General features: G+C 38.6%; 1 protein-coding gene across 1 annotated transcript; it reads right to left on the reverse strand.

The window, feature by feature from the left end:
- Positions 1–172: 172 nt before the first annotated feature.
- Positions 173–27,065, reverse strand: TRAPPC11 (trafficking protein particle complex 11). Its single transcript, XM_027879886.1, has 29 exons — positions 26,764–27,065; positions 25,694–25,863; positions 25,205–25,275; positions 24,206–24,320; positions 20,036–20,135; positions 19,215–19,288; positions 18,894–18,990; positions 17,971–18,104; positions 17,489–17,636; positions 16,925–17,018; positions 15,492–15,571; positions 15,319–15,397; positions 15,180–15,234; positions 13,960–14,105; positions 12,818–12,879; positions 12,582–12,714; positions 11,866–11,996; positions 11,191–11,346; positions 10,459–10,646; positions 9,645–9,793; positions 7,985–8,106; positions 7,215–7,334; positions 6,793–6,858; positions 6,534–6,690; positions 4,843–4,951; positions 4,275–4,366; positions 3,239–3,372; positions 2,684–2,851; positions 173–1,160 (listed from the first exon to the last, which is right to left on the reverse strand). The coding sequence occupies exons 1-29, from the start codon at positions 26,968–26,970 to the stop codon at positions 1,116–1,118; spliced, it is 3,402 nt and encodes a 1,133-aa protein (XP_027735687.1). The 5' UTR covers positions 26,971–27,065; the 3' UTR covers positions 173–1,115.
- Positions 27,066–27,138: the final 73 nt, after the last annotated feature.

The following is a 27,138-nucleotide window of genomic DNA, read 5'->3' on the forward strand; positions in this document are numbered from 1 at the left end:
ACTCCATGAAAAAACTGTATATGCTCACATGTTTTTTCAGGACTTCGCTCATGCTTTCCTCTGAGTATCACAGCTGTTATTTTGGACTTCAGTGCCACAGATGAATGAATCAGCCCACAAGAGAGACCAGAGTTATGAAACAACTGTGAAAACAATGCAATTAAGGACACAGTTTCAGCAGTACTCTGTCACAAGCTGTTTATTAGAACTTCACTTTGACAATAAATAAGGTATTTCCCAAGCAATCAAAATGTAATTATTTAGAAAGTTAAACAACGCAAGTTTTCACAATGCAATTTTTTATATATACATAATTTACTGTATTTTCAACACCAGTTCATCAGGAGCTGTACAACAGTAGGACGTGTGTTTTTTAAATTCACACAGCAGGAGACTACCAAAACACGTCTTTCATCTGGAAACTGTGTGTGTAAAAATAATCGCAAACCCTATCGGCTTCAGGTTGGATAGACCAACGGTTACGAACAAATCCCTCTGTCCATTAGACCAGCTGCTGAATTCCACTTTGGAAGTATGGCTCACCCAGGAGAAATAGTGGCTTTTTAGAGTTACAGTTTTAAGGGACGAGTAAGCTGCTCAATTCCAACAGTATGACGTAAACATCTGTAGTTCACGGAGCTACTGCACTACCTGTTCTGCTCTCAAGATTAGTGGCACAGGGCAAACTTCTGTAAAGAATGATCATTTTCACTGTCGTGTATCTCTAATAGTAAGTACAAACTTTGCACTTAAATGTACTGTTAACTACGAAAACATCTTTCGGTTTTGGTCACGTGAATTAGCATTTCTTCGCTTAAATACCCAAGACATTTAATATGCCTCAATAATGCTTTTAAGGGTTTGACATTCAAAATTAACTTCAAAAGAATGTTCCTGTTAAATAAAGCACCAAAATTTCCCCATGTGTTTATTCCTTAAAGAAAGTCTGTGAAATACTAGCTTTTTTTTTTTTACACATTAGTTCTGCTAAGTGTTGTCATTTTAAAATAAAATTTAATTCTTATGGTTTGATCAAAACCATGTTTACAAAGTAAGCTTTACATATTCTGTGCAACATCCCATTTTCTTTAAGTGCAGAGGTACAGGTCTCAAAGTTACGCAGCTGCAATCGAGTTATCATCTGCTTGGCGACCCTGAGGCTTTAAGAAAATAAAAACAGAGAATTAAAAAAAAACTAGACCACCCAAACTACCCCCTGTACAAAAAAAAACCCCAAAAAACCCCAAAACAAACACCCACAAAAAACAAACCCAAACAAACAAACAACAACAACCAGAAAAGGCTAAGGCTACTAGCAAACTAGTGCAATACACTGTGTTATCAATGTAGCTCTGATCCACAACTGTAGCATTAAGCTTATCCTTACTTCTAAACGTTTCCAATAGCAGCACAAACACAGAGGACATCCAGCTGAAATTTCAGTTGGGCCCAGTGAGTACTTGGTAAAGGCCTCATCTCCTTAACTGCCCTGTTAAATGCCTCCTCCATACACATCTGGACAGCTTAGCACAAAGCCTGGCTGATCAGAGTTCTGAGCTTTACTGCAGTACAGAAAGCTGAAAATTATCAACGCCTAAAACAGGAATGAGAGTGACAGTTTCTTGAAGGAATTTAAAGCAACACCACTAGAGATGGGAGAGAGTAAGGAGGAAGTTTTAAAGAAGAAAAGGCATCCTTACAATAAGGTTTTATGAAGTCTTGACAACTCCAAAGCAAAATCAAAAAATTCTGAAGCCTGAGAGAGTCCACAGGAGTGTTCTGAACACCACACTTTTGAGGGTAAATGCCTTTTCTATTTACTTAGGGGGACCCCTTGACAACCAATCTGGAAGAGCTACTGATGGGCAGCATAAGCAAAAAGTAAGTTCTGCCTATCTGTTTTGGTTAAAACAAAATTGAAAGAATGCCAGGCCCGTTTCTTAGAAACATGATTAAAGATGTCTGGACAAGTCCATTTCAAATCATACAAACAAACTCTTCAAGGCTCCGTCACTGTTAAGAGTCTGAATAAAAAGAACCAAATATTCTGGATACAGCAGCAGTGGAATGAGACAGCATTGTTTTAGGCAACTGGATTTAAATGATTCTTAAAAAGTCAAAAGACCACTATGATCTGTTTTTCATGGCATGACTGAACTGTCTTCAGAGTTGTATCACTTATGAAAAAATCTAGACTGAGTGATTCAATGACAGAATGTGTTTTTAGGAGTTATTTAGGGAGGTGTGGGATGCTGCAGTGTCTCTCAACCTAGTCATATGGGTTGCTCAAACACTTCTTTTTTCAGAAGTGCTAGAAATTATGGTATTAAAAGTATTTCATTATATTTAGCTCACCCCATTATGCTCAACATAAAAGCAACTTTAAAACTCATTTAACAGAGCAAGAAATGGAACAAAACAACAGGGACAGGACAAGCACATTCAGCTCATTCACCTAGTGGTGACTGAATACGTATTGCACTGAAACAGATTTCCTAAAGACTTTGGCTGACAACATCAGGGTACAACAACATGAGATTTTTCAAAGCAAGTAATTCTGTTACAAGGTGGCTGCTCTGATCTGCCTAGAAACACTTGGATTATACGGTTGGAGTGGTTGTCCCCAAAACCTGAGGAGCCCCAAGGAGAGCCTTTAAATACAAGCCACTTCCCACAGCCTTACCTTTACAAAAATGTGTGTCGGGATGAATCGTCTGAGCAACTGATTGGTGAAGTTTGGGAATCGTATCAAGTTAACGTGAAGAGAAGGTAACTGCTGATATCCAGCCATCAGAGGATAGAAGTTATATAACATTTCCTGCTGCGTGCCAGGAAGGATTCTTAATCGGATCTTAAAAAAAAAAGAAAAAGAAAGCCACAAACATGGGTGTTCTGCATCCAAAAGCAGTCCCCTGGTTACTGTCTACTTATGCAATGGTTACTTTCTGATGCTGGACAGAATGTAAATAATTGCCTATTCTAATTTAAACTACTGCTTCTACACAGAAACACCACATTATCCATAAACAACATGACTAACAGCTCCTAGTCAGGCTTCCATTTAGCCCTTTTTCAAAGGGAGTCTGCATCCCCATATTCTTCTAGACAGAATTTACCATACTTAAAACACCTAAAAAACAATGAGTTTGTCCTCTCTGCACATCAGCGGAAGTCTAATCAATTTATTCTTCACTACCAGATAAGCCCAGCAGGATCAGTAGATATGACAGTTTTGTACCTGTTTAAGGCCAGAGAACATGAAGGCATCACTGGGTTCCACGGACACCTCCACATCCTGGACTAGGTTGGTTTTATTTCGCAGGTGATACCTGACAGGTAAGGATTCTCGGACTCGACCGAATGACGGCAGATCTTTGGAAAGAAAGTAAGGAATCTCAAATACAAAGTGCATTTCAAGTTCCATTAGAAAAAAAAAAAGTCTGATGCAAAAAGCAATGAAAAGTTTGAAGAAAAAGGATACAATAACTAGGCATATAAAGCATTTCTGACAAGTTTTTTTAGAAACAGGTTAAAGAACAGATCACAACTTCATTACAATTTTCCAGTAACACTTCCTCAATATCCAGTTACAAACCTCCTAACTGCTAACGCTGCCCAAGAATAATAACTAGGAAGTCACTTTGGATGCTGCTGGGTATTTTCAGCTTACCAAAATCTAATCAGATACTGTCAGGAAGCTTCTTGAAAATAGAATAGGATGGTGGAAGAACCTCAGTAAAAATTAAACCAAACCAAGGAAAGCATCAGAATTATGTGTGTTCAGTGAGCATTTCAGTCTCCCTATGTTCTTGTGCAGGTGAAATGCTAGAAGACAAACAGTTCACCTGCCCACAAGTTTCTTCAACTCTCTAGGCTGTTTTTTTCCTGGGATGCAGCCAAGGTGTGCGTGGATGGAACAATTGTTGCCATAGGCATTTAGAGAAACCTACTGGGAAGGCAGCATCAGCAGAGGTAAGTCCAGCCTCTGTGCTGTCATGTAATACAAGTCAATGTAATACATGTCAATCCACTGACAGTTTTTAGGAGAAAACACTCATGTAACTAGCTTCCTGCTCTTCCCTTCAAGGGGGAAAAGAAGGGTAAGGCTTGAGGCATCACCTAATTGATGATATGGTTTATTTCACTAGCCCCACAATATCCAGCACTAGTTTTCTGCCTTTTGCTACAGTGAGTGCAAGCTCTGAGTCCTGTAAAAAATTTTGGCAGTCCTAAAAATTCTAACTGGGACATATATGTTGCCAAATTAACATTACCTGCATTAACATGGAGGGGAATGCTCTCTACAATCACATGTGGTAGAGTGATGACTGTGCTAACAACAGGTACACTTTCCACAGGTGAACTTCTGCAGGAAAAAGTCAAATGCAGACCCATGTTGAATACTATATAGCATAAAGTTTCAAGTAAGTACACCAAAAGAACATCATTATATGTGACTAAATTAATATTTTAGTAGCTTCAAAGAAATTAGTAGCTTCAGTGGTGGGAAGAAAAAACAGAAATACACAAGTATTTCATGACTGGAGAAGACAGGGAGTAGAAGGTGACAAAATAGCTTTGTAATTGATCTAAGATCTTCCATGAAGCTTTCTTCTTTGTAATGCTAAAACCATAATCCTATATTAATCTCTTAAGTGAAATATGGATTTATCAAAACTCTAACTAACTAAGCAGTAATTAGTAAGGTCCAAAACTTTTTTTTGCTCTTTTGCTCTTCTTGGCCCCCTCCCCTTCCCACCCTATAAAAACCAACAACTCACTATCATCCCTAAGAACAAATTAGAGTATTTCCTCTACCCATCAGGGCCAAGAGATGCTTACCTCCTCCAGGAAATTATATAACACCCAGTTGCCACTCCAGTAGCATTAGTAACTGGAGGACAGCGAAGGCAGAAGCACTCACTGGCACTCTCACCTGTCTGTAAAACAACTATCAGCAAGACTTTGTTTAAAATCAAAGCATAATTTTTGCAGAAGCCACCAAATCTAAAAATCCAGCATGACACGAGCATTCAGCCAGAAAGGCCTTTGAAGTGCTCTGCAAACTATACTTACATAATGTATAAATTAAATAGATTGCAAAGTATTTCAACACATGAGAGAGTGACATAAGCAAGCACATGACAGTTTACTTTCTGATCAGCATTATGAGGTCTTTTATGTACACACAGAATGAGTCATTTGAAATTTAGAGTTCATAAACACACACAAAAAGCAAAATAATGCCAATTCAAATTCTACACTTCTCCTACAGCAAATTCCAAGATATCAGCATAAGATGTCTCTGTTGTTTGGATGATGAACATGGATACATCCCCTTTCCCACCCAAATGGACGAGAGGTGGGAAGCAGAAGGAACACAAGAAAAATCTACTGGCTTTGAGTTTTCTTTCCTTTTTTTTCTTTTTCCAATCAAATGAATGAAAAAAAAAAAAAAGTACCTTTTCATTTAGAGAGCGATTTTTAAAAAGTACTAACAAAATAGGTTTTAGTCTTTCAAAATTAATCATTAATCTTTCAAAAAATCACAAAAACCAACCAAAAGATGGACAGCTATGGTTGGTGCCTGTGGGGTTCATATGTCCTGGCACTTTGCTCTTTAGAAGCAACCAACCAAGCCATGAAGCACAAGGTGCCAGAGCTGAAATATCATAGTTTGAAGAGTAAAGGACGTAGGAAATAATAGCTTTTTGCCAGGCAACCCTTGAATCTACAGAGGAACTAGAGTATTGCAAGTCCTTTATTGCATGGGTGGACAGCTGCCCCACAATCAGGCAGCCACCCAGACTACCTCATTTGATCTGAAGTTTTGACAGAATACATATTTTCACATCTCTGACCCTGCAAATGCAAAGAATGTTTTGTTGGAAGATTTTGGATTGGCTCTATTGTTAACCAATCCATTTATTTAACTTTAACATACTGCAGTTTTAATGGGTAAAAGCTGCAATTTTTTTAAAATGTAAGTAATTTAAATGTAAGTAATTTACTGTAAGTCAGTAAATTGTGGAAATAATAAAAAAATATATATGCTTACTACTAATTGTTCTTTATAACCTACCCTTTCTAGCTTCACGTTTTTCAGTTTTGTGACTGCAATCATGACCATTGATCATTGGTCTTTGGATGTTGCCTCTATCATGTGGTAAAGTGTTCACATTTCAGAAAGTATACATAGCCCATAAAAACTGGAAACATTGAGTATCTTTTCATACAGATATCTAAGAAGTTACATTTTAGAAGTACTTTCAGGAGCTTTCCCTTACATCTGTTGTATTTAGAATTTTGTTTACCATCCATCATTCAAGTCTATATACTTGATCTAGTGAAGCAGAACTACATTTTGAAGCATACTGCTGTCCAAGTTGCGTTCTGGCAAGCAACCAGAGTTTTAAGCAGCTTTATTCTATTCAGAGTTTGATAAACAAACATTTAAAATGTCCCCTTTTATTACTCCCAATTTATGCAAAAAGTATCCTCCTGATAGAGAGCATACTCTAAGAAAAACTTACCATTCTCCACATAAGATTCCAGTTGATCTACCGGGGTCATGGAAGCTGACAGCTGTAGCTGGCTAGTTACAATAGTGAGAGGCCAAGGAGAGGCACTCAGGATGTCCGTCATCAGTAAAAATGGTATATCTGCAAATACTTTGTCCAAGTGCTCCAACTGTCAAAGACAGACACAAGCTCTGACTGTTTCTGACCAAACAGGGTGCAACTACCCAAAGTGGTGTGATTCCAAAACATCAACAACTTTTCAAACACATACCTTTGTGGAAACAAATTTGACAGCAACATCAAAGGGAAATACTGTGTCTATAGTTACAGTTTCATCCTGTATAGGTAACAAAAGGGGTAGAAAGAAGAGTTTCAGACCTGGCTGTTAAAGACAAAGATTACTAATGTAAAATTACTTTTATTCATCATTTTAACCAAGTCCTCTCCAGGGAAAAACATATCTTTAAAGATATTTAAGAATAAACATAGAAAACTTCTGCTCATAGTTAAGGAATGGCTCACCCTAGAAAGGGCTATAATTATACTGATTTATATGCTGATTATACCAAATGCTGATTTAGCAATTTTTCTATCCACAAGAAAGTTTTTAAGACACTTGAAATTACAGCTTTTAGAATATTTCTTGCATTTCATGAATGTATATCCAGCAACTGGTGAATCTTTAGAACCTACCCGGTGACACTTGCACAGGATTTCTTTCCCCTCGACAACAGTGTTGATTAAGTAAGAAATGTAAAACAGAAACATTCTTGCACCAACAGTTCCACAACGAATGTATATTGGTTTTTCCAGCTGCAAAATAAAGGAGACTCTGTGAGTCAAGCCATACCTAAATTACATTAATTAGGCCTAGAGCTGTTCAAAATGTATTAATCATCTTACTTGGTCCAAGAGGGCAATAGTAGAATGGGTATTATTTTGACCATAAGAAATCTCCTTCGATCTTAATCATGCAATGAGTTTTAATCAGAGCAGCACAGCTGCAGCTGCTTTGCTACTGATGCTCATCTGTTACTTAACAGTTCAAGGAAAGAAGCATAACTGTGTAATATGTGATATACCAGGCTTCTAATTTACTGGTCACAGCTTCACTTTGGTGCAAAACCTGCATATTTGATCCTCTACCACGCTGAATCACACTTGCTGACTATTATCTATTGTCCATTAGGCAGTGCATTTAATTAACACTTGAGATTAGACTCATTTCTTATCTCCCTGCTGTATCATCAATCCCAGAACACACCTTATTCCTAAATTTAGTCCAAAAGGGAATCTAGTTAAAGGAATACTAAACTACACATAAACAGTAGGTTAAATATGCCATAAGTATTTAATTTATCAGTTCATTCATCTGAAAGTAAACTTCAGTCCTTCTACAAGAGTTTATTAGTTAGTTCCTATTTTCTTAAGTGTAATACAGAAGTAAGGTTTTAAGCCTTCACCTTTTCCCCTGGCTGCAAGTCTCCTACAGGGATATCAGGAAGCAGTGCAGGAAAAGAGTCATCACATGCATCTGTTCCATGAAGAGTCACCTGAGTTTTCTGAGTCAGGTTAGCATCTTGCCCTAGGATTAAAAACTGTCTTCATATCCACACAGGCTTACATCACTAAAGCATGAAAACAATAACTAAAAATAATGCAATATTAATCTCAAAAAAGCAATGCATAAGGAATTAACATTGTTCATTTATTTGAGGGAATCTCTCAAAAGTACCAGCAGAGGCTAGATTTCACACCACCTTAAGTTTTTTAACTTAAAGGTTCACATCCCTGCAAGTTTGTTTCAGCTATTTAGGCCAGGGAAAAAGTATCTCAAAAATCAGAAATCATACCCTACTATATATGTAACACAACATGATTATGTGATCCAAGTTTTCTTGATGCTCTATAATTACTCTATAAGTAAAAATTAAGTTTCACTGTTCTGTGATTCTTTTGGTTTCAAGAGCATGGTTTAATGATTTCACGTATTTTTAAAAGTGTTCCTCCAAATTGGTATTGACAATACATAAAAACAAATGTATAGATGTTAAATGACACCATTCTTTGGTCAGAGTTTAACTAGAATAATGGCATTACTGCAATTAAGTGGGATAATTTTCAAAGCAAAACAAGCCACATCTTGCCAGCGTTGCAACTATGGAAAATACATCACCTTCCCTATAAATGAAATGTCACATTTCAATTGTTCTTTTAATGCAACCACTAAGTCCACACTGACCTTGCATATCACATGTTAAAGGAAAAAACCCAAGAAAAATAAAGACCATCTATTAAACGCTGCTTCAGGAGCCAAGCCCAAACATCCAATTAAACAAGTTTTCAGAACACTCCACTGACTTCAGTGAACGATACAACTGCATAGGATATGTGGTTCTGTTTCAGAATACACAGAACACATGGCATCCTATATGCCTGTGGCTCAAAAATATTTTTGCCTTTTAGGATAATTGCTACTAACAGGAGTACTGACAGGAGAGTAACATTTGGGCTTGACGTACCGAAAACTATCAGCAATATCTACATACAGCTAACTAGGGCTTACACATACAATATTTGCATTTTGAAATTTGAAAATCTTTCATTCAAAGAAATATTGCCTCAGTTCTCCACTGTTCTCCAAATTTGAAGCTGTTTAAAACCAGATCATGCAGTCCAGAGCAGGGGAAAAAAAGCACAGGGTGGGTGTAGGAGAAAACTCACAAAGACTATACTTATAAAACATTTATCTAGTGCTGTCTGATGCTTTCATTTCAGCAAGAAAAAGATCTCTCTTTGGGGGAAAAGAAAAAGTTGTGAGCAAATTAAATAAAAAGCTAGAAAGGAATACAAAAGCTTCCATGTTTTCTTTCAAGCTGGTAAAAATTTATGTTCTGAAAATACCCATGTAAACACCATAGACAAGCCATGGTTAAAATAATCATAACTGAGTGAGTCTGCTAGCTCTTGTTCTTACTACTGGTATTTCATCATTCCCAACTTTTATTTTGCTTTGGCTCTTAATTACTGCAGGAAAGCCATTTACTATATTTCCCTGCATTACATCAAGAACAAGGAGTCAATTATGAGACTGCTGGATTAAAAGAAAATAACCACAAATACCTGGCTTTAAACCTGCTGTAAGCTTAACATCTTTGGCCACTGTCTCCTCATGTGACTGGACTGTCACAATCAAACAATACATTTCATTAGTCAGGGCAGGAGGTTCATGACGGAGCTGAACAGAAATGTTCGGGACTCTAGAAATGATCCTTTAAGAGAAGAGACTCAGTTATTGCATGTTTCTTAAATAACATGTTTTAAGCCTAGTTTAAAGGAGACTAAACCAGCCTAATGTTTAAGAGAGTTCTGACAACTGGTGGCCTATTAAATTAAGAGATGTGAGGCTCCTGAAAAGCAATATGATGCAAAAAACTTAATAAAAACACTTTGGACCCCAGTAATAAGCATTAATGGTTCAGATGTTCTGTCAGAAAAGAAAAAAGCACTCACACCAACTGCAGTCAAATTTAATTATTTTTGTTACTAATAATAGCTTTTTTTTAGGGATATATATAATGCATTTTTTAGGGATTCTATGTGTGATGGTTTTCATAAGAGAGCGGTAACACCTCCCACTTTGCATAAAAATTTGGGAAAAATCTGCCTAGCAAAGTTAGGTGAAGGGGAAAATTAAAGTGTTCTCGGTAGACTCAGATCATTGCAAGCTTCTTCTGTGCTCCCAGCTGTCTGGAGCCTCAAGAGTCCTGAAGAATTGGATAGTATCTATCTTATCCCCAGTTAAGAAAAGACATATTAAAAAGCTAGCATTGAAGAAGTCCAAACAAGCCTTTTATATCTTCTTAAACAGCATTAACAGGACTTCACAGGAGACTCACAATTATTTATATATATATATTCTCAAGTTTTTACTCACATAGTGCTTGCCTGAATAGTCAAACTGTCCCAGTGCACTTCATTGTCTGGAAGCTTAGGTCTTCTCTTGAAAGAACGTGCTGCCTGCAATGCTTCCTGAGAGGAGGCAGCATCTCCCCCTCCTCCTCGCCAGTTCAGAATCACACATCGGCCAGATTCACTTCCCAGGATCAAATCCACAGAAGTGATCTGATAGACGAAAATTTAAACCTGTATTGGTAACTTCGCCTTCTGATTACCTACTGTAAGAATACAGTTTTTCAACACATACTGGCCCAATAAGTACATGTATCATCAAAAAGCTTCTGGAAGCTTTGCAGACCAAGCACCTCACCACCCCACGATTTCACTTAATGAAACAGTGGTGGGAAAAGTATCCATGCTCATGTGTGTGCAGTGTAGTAGGCTGCAGTTTTGTACCCCCTCATAGTGCTATACCACCTCTCATGTTTTGTTTTTGTTTGTTTTGGTTTTTTTTTAATGTATTGCACATATCTAAAACAAACAAACAAACAACTTAAAACCCCCCAAAATCTTGGAGCAATACTTAAGTTTTTGTAATTTTTGTTTTGTTTTGGCATTGTCAAGAGTTTTACTCTCAGTTTCGATACTCAGTTTAAAGAATTCAAACATTTGGAACAGCGGTGACTTAACTGGTGCCAGATCAGAGGCACACTTTAGTCTGAGTTCATTGTATGTAACAGTAAGAGAGCTGCAACACAAGCTGACAAACCTCAATCTTCTTTCCTACATCTTCAGTTTTTGCAACAAATTTGAAGGAGAACTTTCTCGTTTTGCCAGGAACTAAGCACATTGTTCCTTGCGATGACTGTTCTAGAACATCACTTTTTTGATAGGCTTCTTCTACGACACAGTACTGGTTGTAATCCTACAAGGAGGGAGAGGGGAAAGAAGGTGATAAATTCAGACTGAAGACACCTCTAGAGAGTAATGGCAGAATGGCAAATATTAAGGCTCTGTGTAACTCAATCAAACTCTATGGGTTCTTCCTACTTTTCACATTATCAAAGTTAGACTTAGCAAATAATTACAATGCAATTCTTTGACGCAAGATATCCATTACATTAATGCAACTTCATGCATTACAAGAACTAAGACACCAAAATGATCCTTCTGAAACTACAGAGAACTTCATAGAAAAAAAAGAAAAGATATGATAGATGAACTAATCAAACTACATTTTGGAGCTTTATCCCAGTATCAATATACTTGTCAAAAGTGATAGATAGTGGAAAAGAAACAACAAAAACATGTTTCAGCTTAAGTATTAACATAATTTTTGCAAAAAAGCTTTTAATTTTTTTATGTTTAAAACCACTAATAGATATTATTCCATTCTTATCATAAGCCTCCATCACTAGGTCAGAGATATAAAGAACACAGTTACCTGATTATTGAAACTGATGCAAAGCTTAGAAAACCTGATAGGATGAGGACAATCAGCTCTCAAGTATACATCAAACTGCACAGGAACATCAACATGAAAACTAGGAGCAAGAAATTTTGCTTTGCACTGGACTGGAATTAAAAAAAAAAAAAAAAGAAACAAGAAGTAGGTGTTAAATATAAACATAAAAACATTTAATTCCAGAAGCACACTCTTGAAATAATTGTAGTAAAGATTTTTCTATGTATACTCCTACAACTTTGGTTTGTAAGTGGGACAAATTTGGCCACTAACATTGTCACAGAAAGCCACTTTGGTCAAAACCTTTGCAGAGGAGAAGAGATGCAGATGCCCAGCAGAAAACAGATAGTCCTGTATGCTTGCATGAAATTTGTTTGTAACAGTCACTCATTCTCCCTTTGTATGGGGAGCATTACTTTGCACACATTTTGTCTTCTTTCCTCAGAATCCTACTTCAAAGCACATCAGAGTGGCAGAATTCTTCCAAAAAGCAGAAATACTTCTTTAGTAATTCGTATCAGGGCTAACAGATTACTGAATTCTCTCATCCTGTTGATTTAGACGAACACAGTAATGCTGGAATAGTGTTCCTCACTTTAGGACACACTTCATTTTCTTTTTTTTTTAATTAGTTATTTTCAAGGTATAACTACATCAAAATTTATAATTTGGCATTAATTTGCTTTCTTACTTACCAAATGGTATAAAATCTTGGACTTCTATTGTAAAAATATTACTGCCTGCCAAGGAAACACGGTCAGCCCACAATTTCTGTGATGCTTTCACAGCAGCAGCGTCACAATCAGGTTCAGGATCGGGGCTTTCATTCTAAACACAGGTAAAAGATTACAAACAACAGCAAAAGAAGGCTACCAGACACTGACCACTCTTAGCATTATCTGAAAGGGTAAATAGGAGTTCTGCCACTTACCATTAGAACTTTTATCAGATTCTTTTCTATTCGAGATTTCTGATCTTCTTTAAGAGTAGATGCTAATAAACAGAACAAAACTAAGATTACAAGACAGAAGCAAGTGTTCCTACTTTTTTTTTTTTTTTTAAATAAACCTTTCCTTTAGATTGCATCTTTCAAATAACACATCCTGGGGAAAAATTCTAACATGCATCTACAACTAATGAAGGATTCATTCAGTTTTCAGAACTTTTCCTATTTTAAATGTTTCCTCTTACTTTTACTGAAACCATGTAAAATATTTTTTGGTTAGACAACATTTTGTAATTTACTGGAGCAAAATCCCAGAAGAATAATGCTTATGCCTTCCTGATTTTTATGTTTAAAAACAAGAAAGCATAGAAAAGTCTGGAACATGCAAAGAGGTAAGTTCAGGTAATATTCGGAAAAACAACTACAGAAGGTAACAGGAAGAAAAAAGGACTATTTAAAATGCACATTTCTCTCTTGAAGAAAGGTGGGTTTGCATTGTTTGCTATTCTTTAATACAAAGCAGAGTGGCCAGGCTAGCTAAAAGGAGATGCAAACACATTTTAGCTACATCTACCCTAAAAGTGGTATTAGTAATTTAGGGCCCAAAAGGATTATTTCTGCAACGTCAAGTAAGAGACATTACATGGACCAGAGTGCTCGCATTGTTACTGTGCAGCCACCCTGCGTCACATTTTTTCCTTAAAACATATCACATGCATATTTCATCAGCAGAGTTCTAGTGAAAGACCTAAGAGAAGCATACTTGGGATTTTAAAGTCCAGAAAAATCATGTTAGCTTTGTTATTAGGAAAAATGTTTTTCCCATCCCAAAGCTCAGGAAGTTCCTGTTGTGTTATTTCCACTGCCTTAAACGAAGCTCTGTGCCTCAGATATCCCTGACACAGTCTATTTGAATGCAATGAATTTTATAATAGAAGAGCAAGAAAACTCAAATTCCAGCATACCACAGAAGGTAGTAAAAATTCAGCACAGGTACACAGCTATTTTGTAGTCAAATGATGTGAAGTACTGTAAGCACTGTATCCAACAGTGATTTGTCATATTCAAAATACGTGTACTTAAATTTTTCTGTATAGGCTGAGTGGATTTCTTAAAGGAATACCTACCTCTACCCAGTAGCTCTAGAGAGTATGTTATATAATCTTTTAGCTGGGCCATCAGATATGAACATTTGAGTGCTGTTGTCAGTATGGAAGTGAGAAGGGTCCACCATCCTTCGCTGCGATACTCACACATCACATAATCCAACAGCCTGCAGCACAGTGAAATTGAGAGAAAACAAATTATACTCACCAATAGTTTTTAGAAGCTTGCCTTTGTTTGGCATCATTAATACAAAATTCATCTTCACTAATACAAATGGTAAAGTCAAGTCTACTGTTTATATGTGGCAATGATTTATTGAAAACAGCATGAAATTGTGGTAAAGAAATACATTTATTCCGTCAATTTTCTATTTCAAACTAGAAACATTTTCACAGGAGAACAACCAAAAAACTCACCTGTCTTCACATAAAGAACTAGCAAAACAGCAACTGGACAGAAGTGTCTTAGTCCAGTATTACATTAAAAATATGCCTTATTGTTGAATACGCACTTAAGTATTAAGAAAAACAACTGAAAGCCCTGCAATAAAGTCCCTTTCCAAACTGAAGAGTTGTAATGTTCCTTAAGCCAAGAAGTTTTCGTTCCTACCCCTCCTACTCCCTGCTCCATTCAAGGGATTTGAAGGTCTACAACACATGCATTTATGAAGCAAAACCACACACCTTCACAGGTTCTTAATACTGGCCAATGTTTGTTATTACTAGGAAAGCAGAGAAGAGATTTTTTTAAACTCTGCTCAACTGTTTAAGACAAGAATTCCTGCCTACTTCAGAAAAATCTACCTAACAAAAGAAAAATGCTTCTTCATAGAACAATCAAGCTTGATAAAAACTGATCTGCTTATCCAAGCCTATCTTCTCCTCCATTTAAATTCCAGTCAATTGCTAACAACAGCAAATACATATCTGTCTTCAAACAAGAGACAGACAGCCAGATAGCACTCAGTCAGTGAGTTAGAAATATATAATATTTGCCCAGTAAGGCAAACTCCCACAAGAGTTCAAAGCAAGAAGTTTTTCTGCTCTAATAACTGACTCATCATATCTGTTTTGCTTTCTTTAATAAAAGTGGAGTTTGTAGACTCAATAGCTTGTGCCTCGATGAGATCCAGGCACAAGGAGCATCTTACTCAAGCTGCCAACATTATTTCACAGCAATATGACATGGGGTCTTGGCGAGAATATAGCATGTACAAGAAGCAATCATGAATGATACTCACTTCAAAGCCTTGGCATAATCTTTAGCATAGTAATATTCTTCTCCCATCTGAACCACTGATAAAAAAAAAAAGTTCCAGATCAATATTGAAAGCCTTTGCAAAATGCATTTAAAAAACACATCTGACTATCTATACTCACTCAAATGACTTTTCATTCTTGGACATTTGTATTTCTTGAACTGCGCGACAGCGTTACTCAACAGAGTGATTATTAGCTCCTATCAGACAAAACCATTACTGATATCATTATATATGCAAACATTTGCGTTGTGCTAAAACCAGATTTTTTTTTTTCTGTAGAATAAAACTTACCGAGTGAAGGACGTTTTTCTCTTTTAACTGTAAAGATAAAATCCCCATCTTCTCCTTTTCAGGATCAGAAAGATCAAAGCCTGCATAAGACAATGAAAAAAAATCTATGAAACTGGAATGCTGTCCAGACTCAAAGGGAACTCTTTATGCTGTGAGCAATATGCAATGCAAGTTTCGACTCAAACAGTTGCACATTCTTTTACCTCACAGACAGTTACATCTCTCTAGAAGGGAAATTCTAGAAAATAAATATCTTCCCCCTTGTTTAAAAGAAGTTATCTGAAGCTACTCAAAATTAGCAAGTTACAGTAAAAACAGCTAGTCTTTATACTGCATCTATTAACATTTAAAGGGTGTATGTTAAGACAAATTTGTAGGCTTTTTCCAATCTGATCTCAAATAAGGATACAAGCTTATGTTTCTGTAGCACAGAGCTCACCATCACGTGAACTGCACAGGGCTTTAAAAGACTATAAACTCTTGCTGGAACAAAAAAACCACAACTTTAATATACTAATAGGTAAAGTTTCTCTTCATCTTAAACTGTTTAACCTCAAAAGTAGATTCTAAATAATTTTAAAACAGTAGGACTGCAAGATAAAAGAGGTTAGACAGTACTGTATTTACAGTAAATGGAATAAAGTCTTAAAGAGGACAGTGATAAAGCAGTAAAGCCCAAGGTATATGCAGAGAATATAAGCGATCAAATGGAAAGGGAGAAAGGGAAGTAAAACCACAGACAACGATGAAGATCTCAGAACTGCATGTATACTCCATATATAGCTCAAAGCTGTTACAGTGCAGAGTCAGAAATTCTGAGAAAAATATCCTCCTTAACAGGAAAATCACAAATTCCTTTCTTAAATAAAAATCTAGTAATTGCATACTCTCAATCTATTTCAAAATCCAAAAAACTTTTTCAGAAGAGGGGGGGGAAAAAAAAAAAAAAAAAAGCCCTGATCTCCTGTCTGCAGTTGATAGGTCACAGTATGGATGGTAAGATGAACTTATAACGATCACTTTCACAGACATCTTTACTGTTGCTGTATCCAGTTCTCCAACTTCTCTTTCCAGGATCACGTTTCACTGCAGTTGGGATTCCTACAGCACAGTGATTACAGGTAGCTTGGGCAGCAACAGAAACAAGGCAGCAGCAGAGCTTCAATACGGCCTATGCAACTTTGCTGAAGACCTGATCCTGCATAAACCTGAGGTTCCTTTTCCTGATTATTATAGAGGTCAAACACACTTCCTGTGCTGCCAGCTGATGCCTGCTCAAGTCGTACAACCAACTAACAAGAGAGTGAGGTCTCAGCCCTGCATCCATCTCAGTGGAAAAGGGGTTACATGGTGATGACCACTAAGTTAGTTGGTAGGATCAGCAGCTAAAAAAGTTTGTCCAAACTCCACAGATACAAGACACAGAAACATACTCAGTATTCCTTGCCGCCATGGTCTTTGCCCATAGAAGTCAAGCACTCCAGTTTGCGTTTCCAGGGGATCCGGATTGGGATACATCACAGAGGACTGTAAATTTAGCAAATACAGTAACAAAAAAGGGTTCATGTTTCATTTTCTGCCAGGTAAGCATCAGAAAAACCCTAAAACAATACCCTCTCCCATATACTAATATTAATGCTTTTGTTTCTCAGCTTCCCATAAGTCAACAGATACAGTGCACATATAGAAAAATATACTGGAAAGACAAACCAGTAAGTTTTCAAGTATCCAGAGATGTAGAAAGTATATTTTTTAAAAAAAATTAAGAATATGTCAGAATCATTTGTAACAAAATAAATACTGATGCATTTTCTCTGGAGTAACTTCTCCCATACAAAACAAATACATGTAATGTTGGTAAGCATCGGAACACATACATCCCTTCTCTGGATTTCATTTATGTACATTAAAGATTGTTCCACTTCCATTTAAGATTACAATATTAGCTAATTTACTCTCTGCTTACTTGCAAAGCGTTTTCTCCCCTCCCAACTTACATCATGGTTACAAAGCATACTTGCTAGTTGTTTCCGTTCCTGTGCATAGTAGGCTGCCTGCTGGTAATAGAAACCTGGATTCTGAGTTTGAATTGCTGTCAATCCCAGCTTAATCGCTTCGTCAAACAAGTCACCAAAAGCCTGAAACCTGTTAAAAAAATTTGTAACCAAGATTATGTACAGAACAGCAATTTGAACTAAAAGGTACCCTACAATTAAAAGTTCTGGTTAGTGTTAAGGCAGATTACATTTCTCTAAACGTTTGAATCTAAATTCTATGGCTGCATTTGTGTCATACTCTGTTCATTCAAAGAGAGAATTGGTCAATAATCACTGCAAAACAGAACAACAGTACAGTTTATACATTCTAATGTATCTTAGATAAATTACTCAAAATTTGTATCTTGTCTAGACAAGTAAAACAGTGAACTTCATAAGGTTATATAAAACTAAGCCAGAAACACTACTAAGCAAAAACATACTGTTTAGACATCCAAGCAGCATGCTCAAAAGCCAGTTCTGCACTTCCTATTTTTTTCTTGCATAGGTCAATATGCTTCCTGAACTGTGCAATTGCGTCCAGTGGAGTATTATGCTGAAAACAAAGGCGACAGATCTAGAAAACACCAAAATAAGAGGAAAAACCACTGTGTTAGGCTGCCGAGAATTAGCACTCAAACCCACCCCAAACTAATTTTACCTATTTCTGGAGAGCTAAAATTGCATAAAAAACACAGGGAGAAAAATAGATGTAAACCATAATGCACTACACCTGAAACTATATGGTCTCCTATTTCATCTAATGCTACTTTTCTTCCCCTTCTCCCCAGAACAGCAACAGAAGAGTGAATAACTCACTGCCAAACATAACACAGAAATGCAAAGCCACTACAAATATCATTATCTTTGAAGACTGCAGTGTGCAAATGGAATTTGATAGAATCCAACTCCAAGATTGTTGTAAATGGTGGGATAGTTTTGTTTTGCCTAAAACCCTCTAAAACACAACAGAAGTATGGTCTGATTCTTAAGTAGTTGCTTTCCTCCTCCTAACAAGCAGTAAGTGAACTATATTGGCCTAAGTTTTTCAAGAAGAAAAAAATATTCAAGCAGCCCTTGCATTCATTCTCCCTGCACAAAGGGAGAGTTAAAGAGTGTCCAGTCTTTCAGATAATTGCATCTCAAATGAACTCAAATCCTTCAAAATAATCCCAAACTTCAGCTAAAGGACCTTTCTTTCATATGGAATTCAGAACTCTCTGCAAGTCTGAGTGTAACTGGTATTCCACTCTCTCTAATCTATCTCTGTAAAAGCAATATAAAATCAACTTTTTACACATTAAAGATGCATTGAGTTCTTTTTTAAGTAAAGGCTAGAAGTAAAGATTAGAAGTACAGTTGTTACCTTGTAATTTATAAATCCTGCCATGGTCTTGATTTCCAGCATGTTGGTTTCATGAGCCCTCAGTTCATGCACAAGATTATATGCAGTTCTGTAATTCCTAAGCACGAATACTTTAATTAGAGTTAAATCATACAAGATAATAAAATTTAAGACCAGGATTCCCAATAGCAAAAAACAGTCTTTCAATCAGAGCGTTCTTCCCAGTGAAGAACTTGCCCCTTACATACGTGTTTAAATAACTTTGTGTTCGGGAAAGTATTTGTCATAGTATTTATAACAGTCTATGGCATAGAGGGCCAGGGAAAAGTACATGAGTCTTACTTGAGAGCATTCTGCGTATCCTGTTTCAGCTCACTGAAGAACGCTATTTTGAACTGGTGTCTAACAAATAAAAGCTGCAAAACACAAACAGTGTACATCATTCACAAACACTCCAACATACTTGTTACCTACAAAGCAGATACAGGTGGCAACTTCAGAAATTTACATAATATAGCACTAGACTTGAAAAACTGACTATGTAGCTGTTTCCTAACAGTTCTCTCTGCCACCATGACGCAGTAGGGATCTTTCAACAGATTTAATCTATCCAAAGCCTTTTACCCCAGAACAAGGGAGAGGCTTTGTAACACCCCAAAGTCTCCACAACAGAGCTGATTGTGGTTTGAAACTGATCACTTGGATTCCAGATTTCAAGAGAGGAAAGCTGGCAATCTCAACAGAACATCATGTGTCTGAGTGGATTTGAAAAGCAAAAGTTAAAAAGTCAAATCAAGTGCAACTTTGAGTACAAAATGTCTAAGGAAAGCACATCCCACAACTTGTTAAGATACTACACTCAAATAGGTTAAACCAAAAAAGATAATTAAGAAGTTTTTCTTTTTTTAATCTGAGAGCTTGATTTTTGGGCTGCAGCTCTTCTAAGGCAGATGTGAGGAAGATGAATGTAAGAACAAAACCAATCAAAATAAAAGCTTAAAATGCAGAAAATAAAACCTAATTTACTTTCTGTACTGAGAGAGGACATCTCAAGTTGGAAGGGGGCAATAAAAACATTTAAGCATTTAATAAACATCCCTTATTTTCATGTTTTAACATGCAATATAATTTTGCACAGTACTTCAAAAACAGGGTAACATTACCTGATGAGTGGTTTTGTTCAAGAACTCCTTGTGAGATTTAACTCTTCGTATTTCTGTGTAGTAGTAAGTCTGTGCATGCTCATAGAAAGCATTTTCCAACCTGCAACAAAGTTGCTCATAAGTTTCACAAAGTTTCTCCCACATACAAAGAAATTCTGAAGTTCTTCCAAATAAGTTACTTTTAGTCCTGCTTATTCCAGTGTTGGCAAAGTAGCTGGAGGTATTACTAAACTCTCTTTAAGTTACAACACAGATAAGAGTCTGCAGACAAAAACCCTTCACATAGGGATAGCGAGAAGTAGAACAGGCAAGTTTGAGAGCTTTATATACTGACTTCTCATACAACAATCTCTGGTATTTAATTTAATAAAGTCTGAGGGTAAGCTGTTCTGAGTTTGCAAGGCAATAGAAAGTGGAGAGATGCCCCTAAATAAAAGCAAGCACACCTTGCTGAGGTTCCCAGAAAATGTCTGAACAAGTCAAGATCTTATTTGCTGGACTGAGAGGGAAGAAGTGGAAAGGAAAAAATACCAGTAAACAAAATTATGAGGGCATAGACTAGGTTTCATTATTCTGTCTAAATGTCAACAGCTACCTGGTAATTTGCAGAGGTAACAGTGGGATATGTGTTTGCAAGATAAATAGCCCAAGGCAAGTTACAAGTGAGGAAAAGTAAGACAAAGAACACAAAATGCAGTATGAGGCTGAGGATGATCTAAAAACCATATGCTGTAAAATCAAGCTAAAAATCAACTAGAACAAGACCAGAATCCAGGAGAGGAATACTTGCAATAGCACTGACACATGCAGGAACTAAAGGCTGAAGTACCAATTCTGTGGTTTGGTCAAGAAGGGATCACTGCAGACCTTGACTAAGGCAGATCACAACTTGTGTTCTGCCTGCCATGCAGCTGAGAGGATGGCAAAGGAAACTGTGCGACAGATCACTAGACAGCAATTGTTAACTATGAATTCAGTCACAACGGGGAGACAAGACAAATAAAGTTAACCTAGTATGCTTGTTCTAGTATTATACTGCAGCCATATAAGAGAACATTAGCCATTCTGAGGGGTAAAAAAAAAAAAAAAAAAAAGGAATCTTTTATTACTGTGAAATCTCAATTAAAAACGTCAAAATTAAAAGATTTATACCAAACCTTCTGACATGATTATATGCACAAACAGTTGTTGGGGTTTTTTTTGTCCACCAACTTGGAGACTGTTGCAAATCTCGTAATAAATCTCAAAATGCAACTAGATGCAGTTTGCAAAGGCTTACACTAGTTAACACACAGTAAATGTTCCCACTTTAGCACTGAGTAAAATATGAAAAGCTAGAAGTAATGGTTACCCTGCTTTGATGAATTCCAGTGGCAGTTTGTGAGCAGTGTGGATACACTACCAGCATTAATTTATGTTGAGAATTAGACCGTTTATATATAAATATAAAGGTGAGAGAAGAATTAGCCTCTCAGACCATGACTCCTTCTCTCCCTGAGCATATACTGGAAAATTAATTCTATTAACCTATGATTTGCCTTAGTTTGAGCCCTTCCTTTTAGATCTACACAAGTCTGTCTACCTTTCCCTAACCTGTTTTTGAAAAGTCTTCCTAATTTATTTGATGTCATGTTCCCTGTACATATTAAAACAGAACGCACAAGAAACTTATAAAATGACAAAGACATAACATTTGCAACCAGATAGATGCCACTTAGCATTAACAGAAAGAGAGAGCTGCACAGCCAGGAAGGGGGGCAGGGGAGAAACAAAAACCGGCCAAGAGTTAAACTTAACAACACATTTGTAGGGAAAATCATTTAGAACCAGCAGGGCCAAAACCACTGCAGAAGTAGAAAAGTCCACTTCGCCTCTATCTCACTTGAGTAAGGGAACATCTCGGGATACTGAATAATATTTCTTTAAAAGCAACATCTCTGACTGCCATTACTGAATTTCACAAAGTGGTGTAGAATTCATGAGGGCCCAATATCAAGCCCTAGGGAACACCACTCGTGACCAGCTGCCAGCTGGGTGCGGCACCATTCACCAACACTCTCTGGGCCTGGCCACCCAGCCAATTCTTAGCCCAGTGGTGAGTGCACCTGTCCAAGAATACGGGCTTTTGGCTTCTCCAGGAGAATGCTGTGGGAGGCAGTGTCAAAGGCTGTACTGCAGTCCAGGTAGACAATACCCACAACCTCTCCCTCAACCACTAAGCAGGTCACCTGGTCACAGAAGGAGATCAGGCTGGTCAAGCAGGACCTGTCTGGCTGGGCCTGAACTCCTAGTTCTGACAGCACTCAAGATGATCTCCTCCAAAACTTTTCCTGACATTGAGGTCAGGTTGACAGGCTTGTAAGTTCCCTGGATCCTCTTCTCAGTCTCCCAGGGCACCACAGTGGGCAACATCCAGTCAACCAGGACCTCCCTGGTTGACCAGGGCTGCTGGTAAATGACTGAAAGTGGCTCACTGAGCACCTCTGCCAGCTCCCTCAGTACCCCTGGGCAGATCCCATCTGGCCCCACAGACTTGTGCATGTCTCAGGGGTGTAGCAGGCCACTGACCATTTCCCCTTGGATTATGGGGGCTTCATTCTGCTCCCCATCTCTGTCTTTCAATTCAGGGGGCTGGGTACCTTGAGGACAACTGGTCCCGTTACTAAAGACTGAGGCAAAGGAGGCATTAAGTACCTCTGCCTTTTCCTCTTCTTCTGTTACTATGTTTTGCCCCACATGCAATAGAAGGATGGAGATTCTCCTCAGCCCTCTTTTTGTTGCTAATGTATTTATAGATACTTTATTTTTTTTTTGTTTTGTTTTACAGCAGTGGTCAGATTAAGTTTTATTTGGGCTTTAGCCCTTCTTTTTTCCCTACATAACATCATGAAATCCTTGTAGTCCTCCTGAGTTGCCTGCCCCTTCTTCCAAAGGACATAAACTCTCTTTTTCCCCAGGTTCCAGTCAAAGCTCTCTCTTCAGGTCAGAACAGTCTTCTTCCTCACTATCTCATCTTTCAGTACAGGGGACAGCCTTCTCCTTCACCTTTAATATTTCCTTTTTGAAGAATGTCCAGACTTCCTGGACTCCCTCAACCACTCTCCTAAACTGGACAATCTCTGCCCCCTAGAAATCCAAAGTAGCAGGACATTGACACCCCTTCCTTACTTCTCCAAGAATCTAAAACTCTATCATTCCGTGATTGTTGTGTCCAAGACAGCCTCCAACCATCACATCACCCACAAGTCCTTCTCTGTTCATAAAGAGCAGATCCAGTAGGCACTTTCCCTATTGGCTTACTGACCAGCTGTGTCAGGAAGTTCTCTTCCACACACTCTAGGAACCTCCTAGGTTCTCTCCTCTCTGCTGTGTTGTATTTCCAGCATATATCTGGTAAGCTCAGGTCTCCTGTGAGAACAAGGGCTAGTAATTATGAGGCTTCTCTCAGCTGTTTACGGAATATTTCATCTGCATCTTCATCCTGGTTGGGTGGTCTGTAAGATACTCCCAGTAGGATACCTGCCTTGTTGGCCTTCCCTCTGATTCTTTCCCATAAATATTCAATCCTATCATCACCATCATTAAGCTCTACACAATCGAAACACTCCCAATCAAAACACTCCCTAACATACGGGGCTACCCCACTGCCCCTCCTTCCTTGTCTTTCCCTTCTGAAGAGTTTATAGTCATCCATTGCAATACTTCACTTGTGCAAATCATCCCACCATATCTCCATGATGGCAACCACATCATAGTTTTCCAGCTGTACAAGAGCTTCCAGGTTCCTCCTGTTTATTGCCTACGCTCTGTGCAGTGGTTTAGATGCACTTCAACCGGGCTTTTTGGAGGGAGAAGCCCTAATTCCTACGTGACCATTCTCAGGCACTTCCACAGTTTCTAACACAGCAATAACCCTTGTGTCTTCGCTGCCACATGGATTTCCATCCCCTCCTTCCAATGAGCCAGCAGAATGAAGGTCCTCACTAGCACACCAGCACACCGCGACGCTTACCTGGTTTTAACCCTTTCCCCCTTTAGTCTGGTTCAAAGCCCTCTTAACGAGCTCTGCTAACTCTTTCCCCCATCTGAGACAAGTGTACACCAGCTGCTGCCAGCAGGCCTGGTGTTGTGTAAACTTATCCACAATCAGCAGAGGAAAACAGCGCTTACCTTATGATATAGCCAACAAGATGATCAGTGTGTGGAAGTACAAAGAGTGATTTTCCAGAAAGGTCACAAGCATTACATAAAGCCGCTGCCCTCTCTGACGCGATAACATCTTCCCCTAGAGAAGTCAAGGAAAGCATAAGTAAGTGGTATGTGGTGCTGCAATGTCAAACTAGCTCTAAAAGCTTAAGAGTCATGTTATGAACCTTAGGTAGACCTAAAGCTCTAAAAGATATGGGAAAATCTACTGAAGTTAAACCAAGATCACATTTTTTTCTTACTTCTTTAAGAATGCTATGTGCTTCATCCAGCAGAGCACATTGCAGAAACTTCCTAGACGTTTCTAGCAAAAAACTACAAGTATGAAATATGTTTTTCATCTCTCACAAAATTATTCTAAAAAAAATACTCTGTGTCTTGAGAAATACCACAGCATCCAGAAAAGGCAAACATATACAGCAGGTAGAGCAAAAACCAAAAAAAAAAAACAGTCTGCCAGACACTCAAAAGTATATAGCTACAGCTGAAGCAGCAGCTGAATGTAAGGTTTAATGTAAGGTTAAAGTGTATCACATTTCACAGCTCCACCTGGCTCCAAAATTTTATTGATTGAAACAGTTAAGATGAAAGACCTTTATAGGTACCAAATACCCTTCCTCTAAGTTCTCAATGCTTTTACTGTTTTTCTTGATCTTAAGCAAAGTTTAAAATGCAACTCGCTTACAAAAAGGCACATCATGTGTATTACACTAGTAAGCCATCTTTGATACTGCCTACCAAAAATCACTTGGATTTAAGTGGAAGAAGTTAAGGAGAAAAGTATCAAATGTTTAGAGTCAACCGCCCTGAGTGCTTTTTATCCTTACACTTTCCTGCAGTCACATTTAATATATGTGGATGACATTAGATGAAGAACTGCAGATAATGTGACAAACAACAGTCATCTCAGTTCTTTGGCCTTCTGAAAAACGACAACTCCACAACTGTGCAGTTTTCAAGTACCTGGAGGCAACGGCGTTTTTTTCTGAATCAAAACCACAGCAACTTTTGTATTTCTTCCCTGCAAACTTTGCCTAAAATAAAGACAACAGGGCACAGCATCAAGGTTTCACTTCTTATTTCTCAATAATCAGAAAAAAATGAGATTTCAGTTTAGACGGAAGCACTGGAAGAATGTTACATAGGAGAAAAAGCCAAATACAACAATATACTCCATCATTCACAGAATGCTGCGTTCTCTTTTTTGGGACAGGATAATAGTGCGGAGTTTAGCAGGCAAAATTTCAGGGGCTGTTTACTTAAAGTTACTTAAGTAACTTTTACAAATAAACCATTAAAAAAAGATTTTTTATTGTCAGTTGTATGCTAAAAAGCAAAGCTCAAGTTCCGCTTAATCTGTGCCTAAGAAAAAAAAAAAGATATGTTTTATATTCTGCAATTCACACTTACTTTAGCTTTTAGTACATTATGAACCAAGTGAAAAAAGTCTACCTGACAATTTCAACTCGAGTAGCACACTCCAGCTGCTTTTCCTTCCACTGTGGCTCATCCCAGTCTAGTTCATAGAATACCACCACAAGTGCTGGAACCAGATTCAGGTGTTTGTTCATCCAACCAGTCTTCAGGATTCCTTTTGGAATATACCATTCATAGGATGTCCTCTGAAAATATTGAGGATATTAAAGCAAGCTACCAAATCCATTTACAAACATTTTCAGCAGGAGAAAAGGAATTGCCTCTACATTCTTGTCACTTGAGAATATGTTTGTCATGTTTCCTTTAACATTTCCCCCCTTGAGCCTTCACTTTCTATTAGGACATATCCTTTGATACCTGGCATCAGGGCTTTATGTCTGAGATATCAGCAGCAAAGAACAACATATTCTAGGTAGACTGGAGAAGAGGGTTAAGTTCAGAATGTAGCATGTTTCACATACTACCGTGAAACATTAGGCTCAATTTAAAACAGGGCTCTCAAACAGAGTAAGGACACACCAGTTTAGATTGTTTGCCTTCACCAGCATCATGGAATTATGTAGTTTTCCAAGGCTTTGACGCTGCTTCTTAACTTGCCATGGCAAAGCAGAGAGTAGAGCAGAGATATTCCTTCTGCTGTGTTTCACTTAGCTAAAGGCTTCACGCTTTTTTCAGAACACACTATTTCCAAGTATCTAATTTCTCCAGAGTTAAACCTGAGGTTTCATTAAAGCTCAAATTTTACAAGATGCCTTAGTGCTGAGCCGGAGAACAGCAAGTACTTCAAAAAGCAAACCATACTGCCTGCTTCTGGCTCATGAGCTAAGGCACCCCGGTCTCCTATGCACCAACAGCGCTCCCTCACAACACCCTTGGCTTCCCCTTTGCCCTCACGGTTTCCCTGACTTGAAGCTCCAGCAGCGGGGGCAGAGGCAGCGCAGCTCCGGCCGGGAGCGGTGCTCGGCCGCCGGCAGCCCAGCCCGCAGCCCTTCCCGCAGGGAGACACGGACTCCCGCGTCCCTGCTCCCGGGCCGTGCCGCGGGGACAGCGGGCCAGAGCCCCGCAGGGCGGGGGGCGCTCGGTACCTTCGTCCTGCACTTGGGGTACTCGTGGTCGCCAGGCAGCACTTTGAAGGAGATGGGGACGCGGTCGGCCCTGCGGTTGGCGCAGAAGGCGTCCCACACGGCGCGGTGCACGGCGTTGTACACCACGTCCAGGCCGGTGAGCGTGACGAACGCCATGGGCCGGCAGCATAGCTCCACCGGGAAGTCCCAGTGCGTCGGCGGGGTCATCCTGTGCCCGGCACAGCGGCCCGCGGGCCGGCGGGACAGCGGCGGCAGAAGGGCTGCTCGGGCCGACCGCAGGGGCGCCCCGTTGTCCCGGGTCCGTCCTCCCCAGAACGCCGCTCAGCGCGGCGGGACAGAGCCGGGATAGAGCCGGGAAGCGCCAGCTGGGAGCGG

This window comes from Empidonax traillii, unplaced genomic scaffold, assembly GCF_003031625.1.
Source record: "Empidonax traillii isolate 1590-97213 ecotype Southwest subspecies unplaced genomic scaffold, ASM303162v1 scaffold60:size2069287, whole genome shotgun sequence".
NCBI lineage: Eukaryota > Metazoa > Chordata > Aves > Passeriformes > Tyrannidae > Empidonax > Empidonax traillii.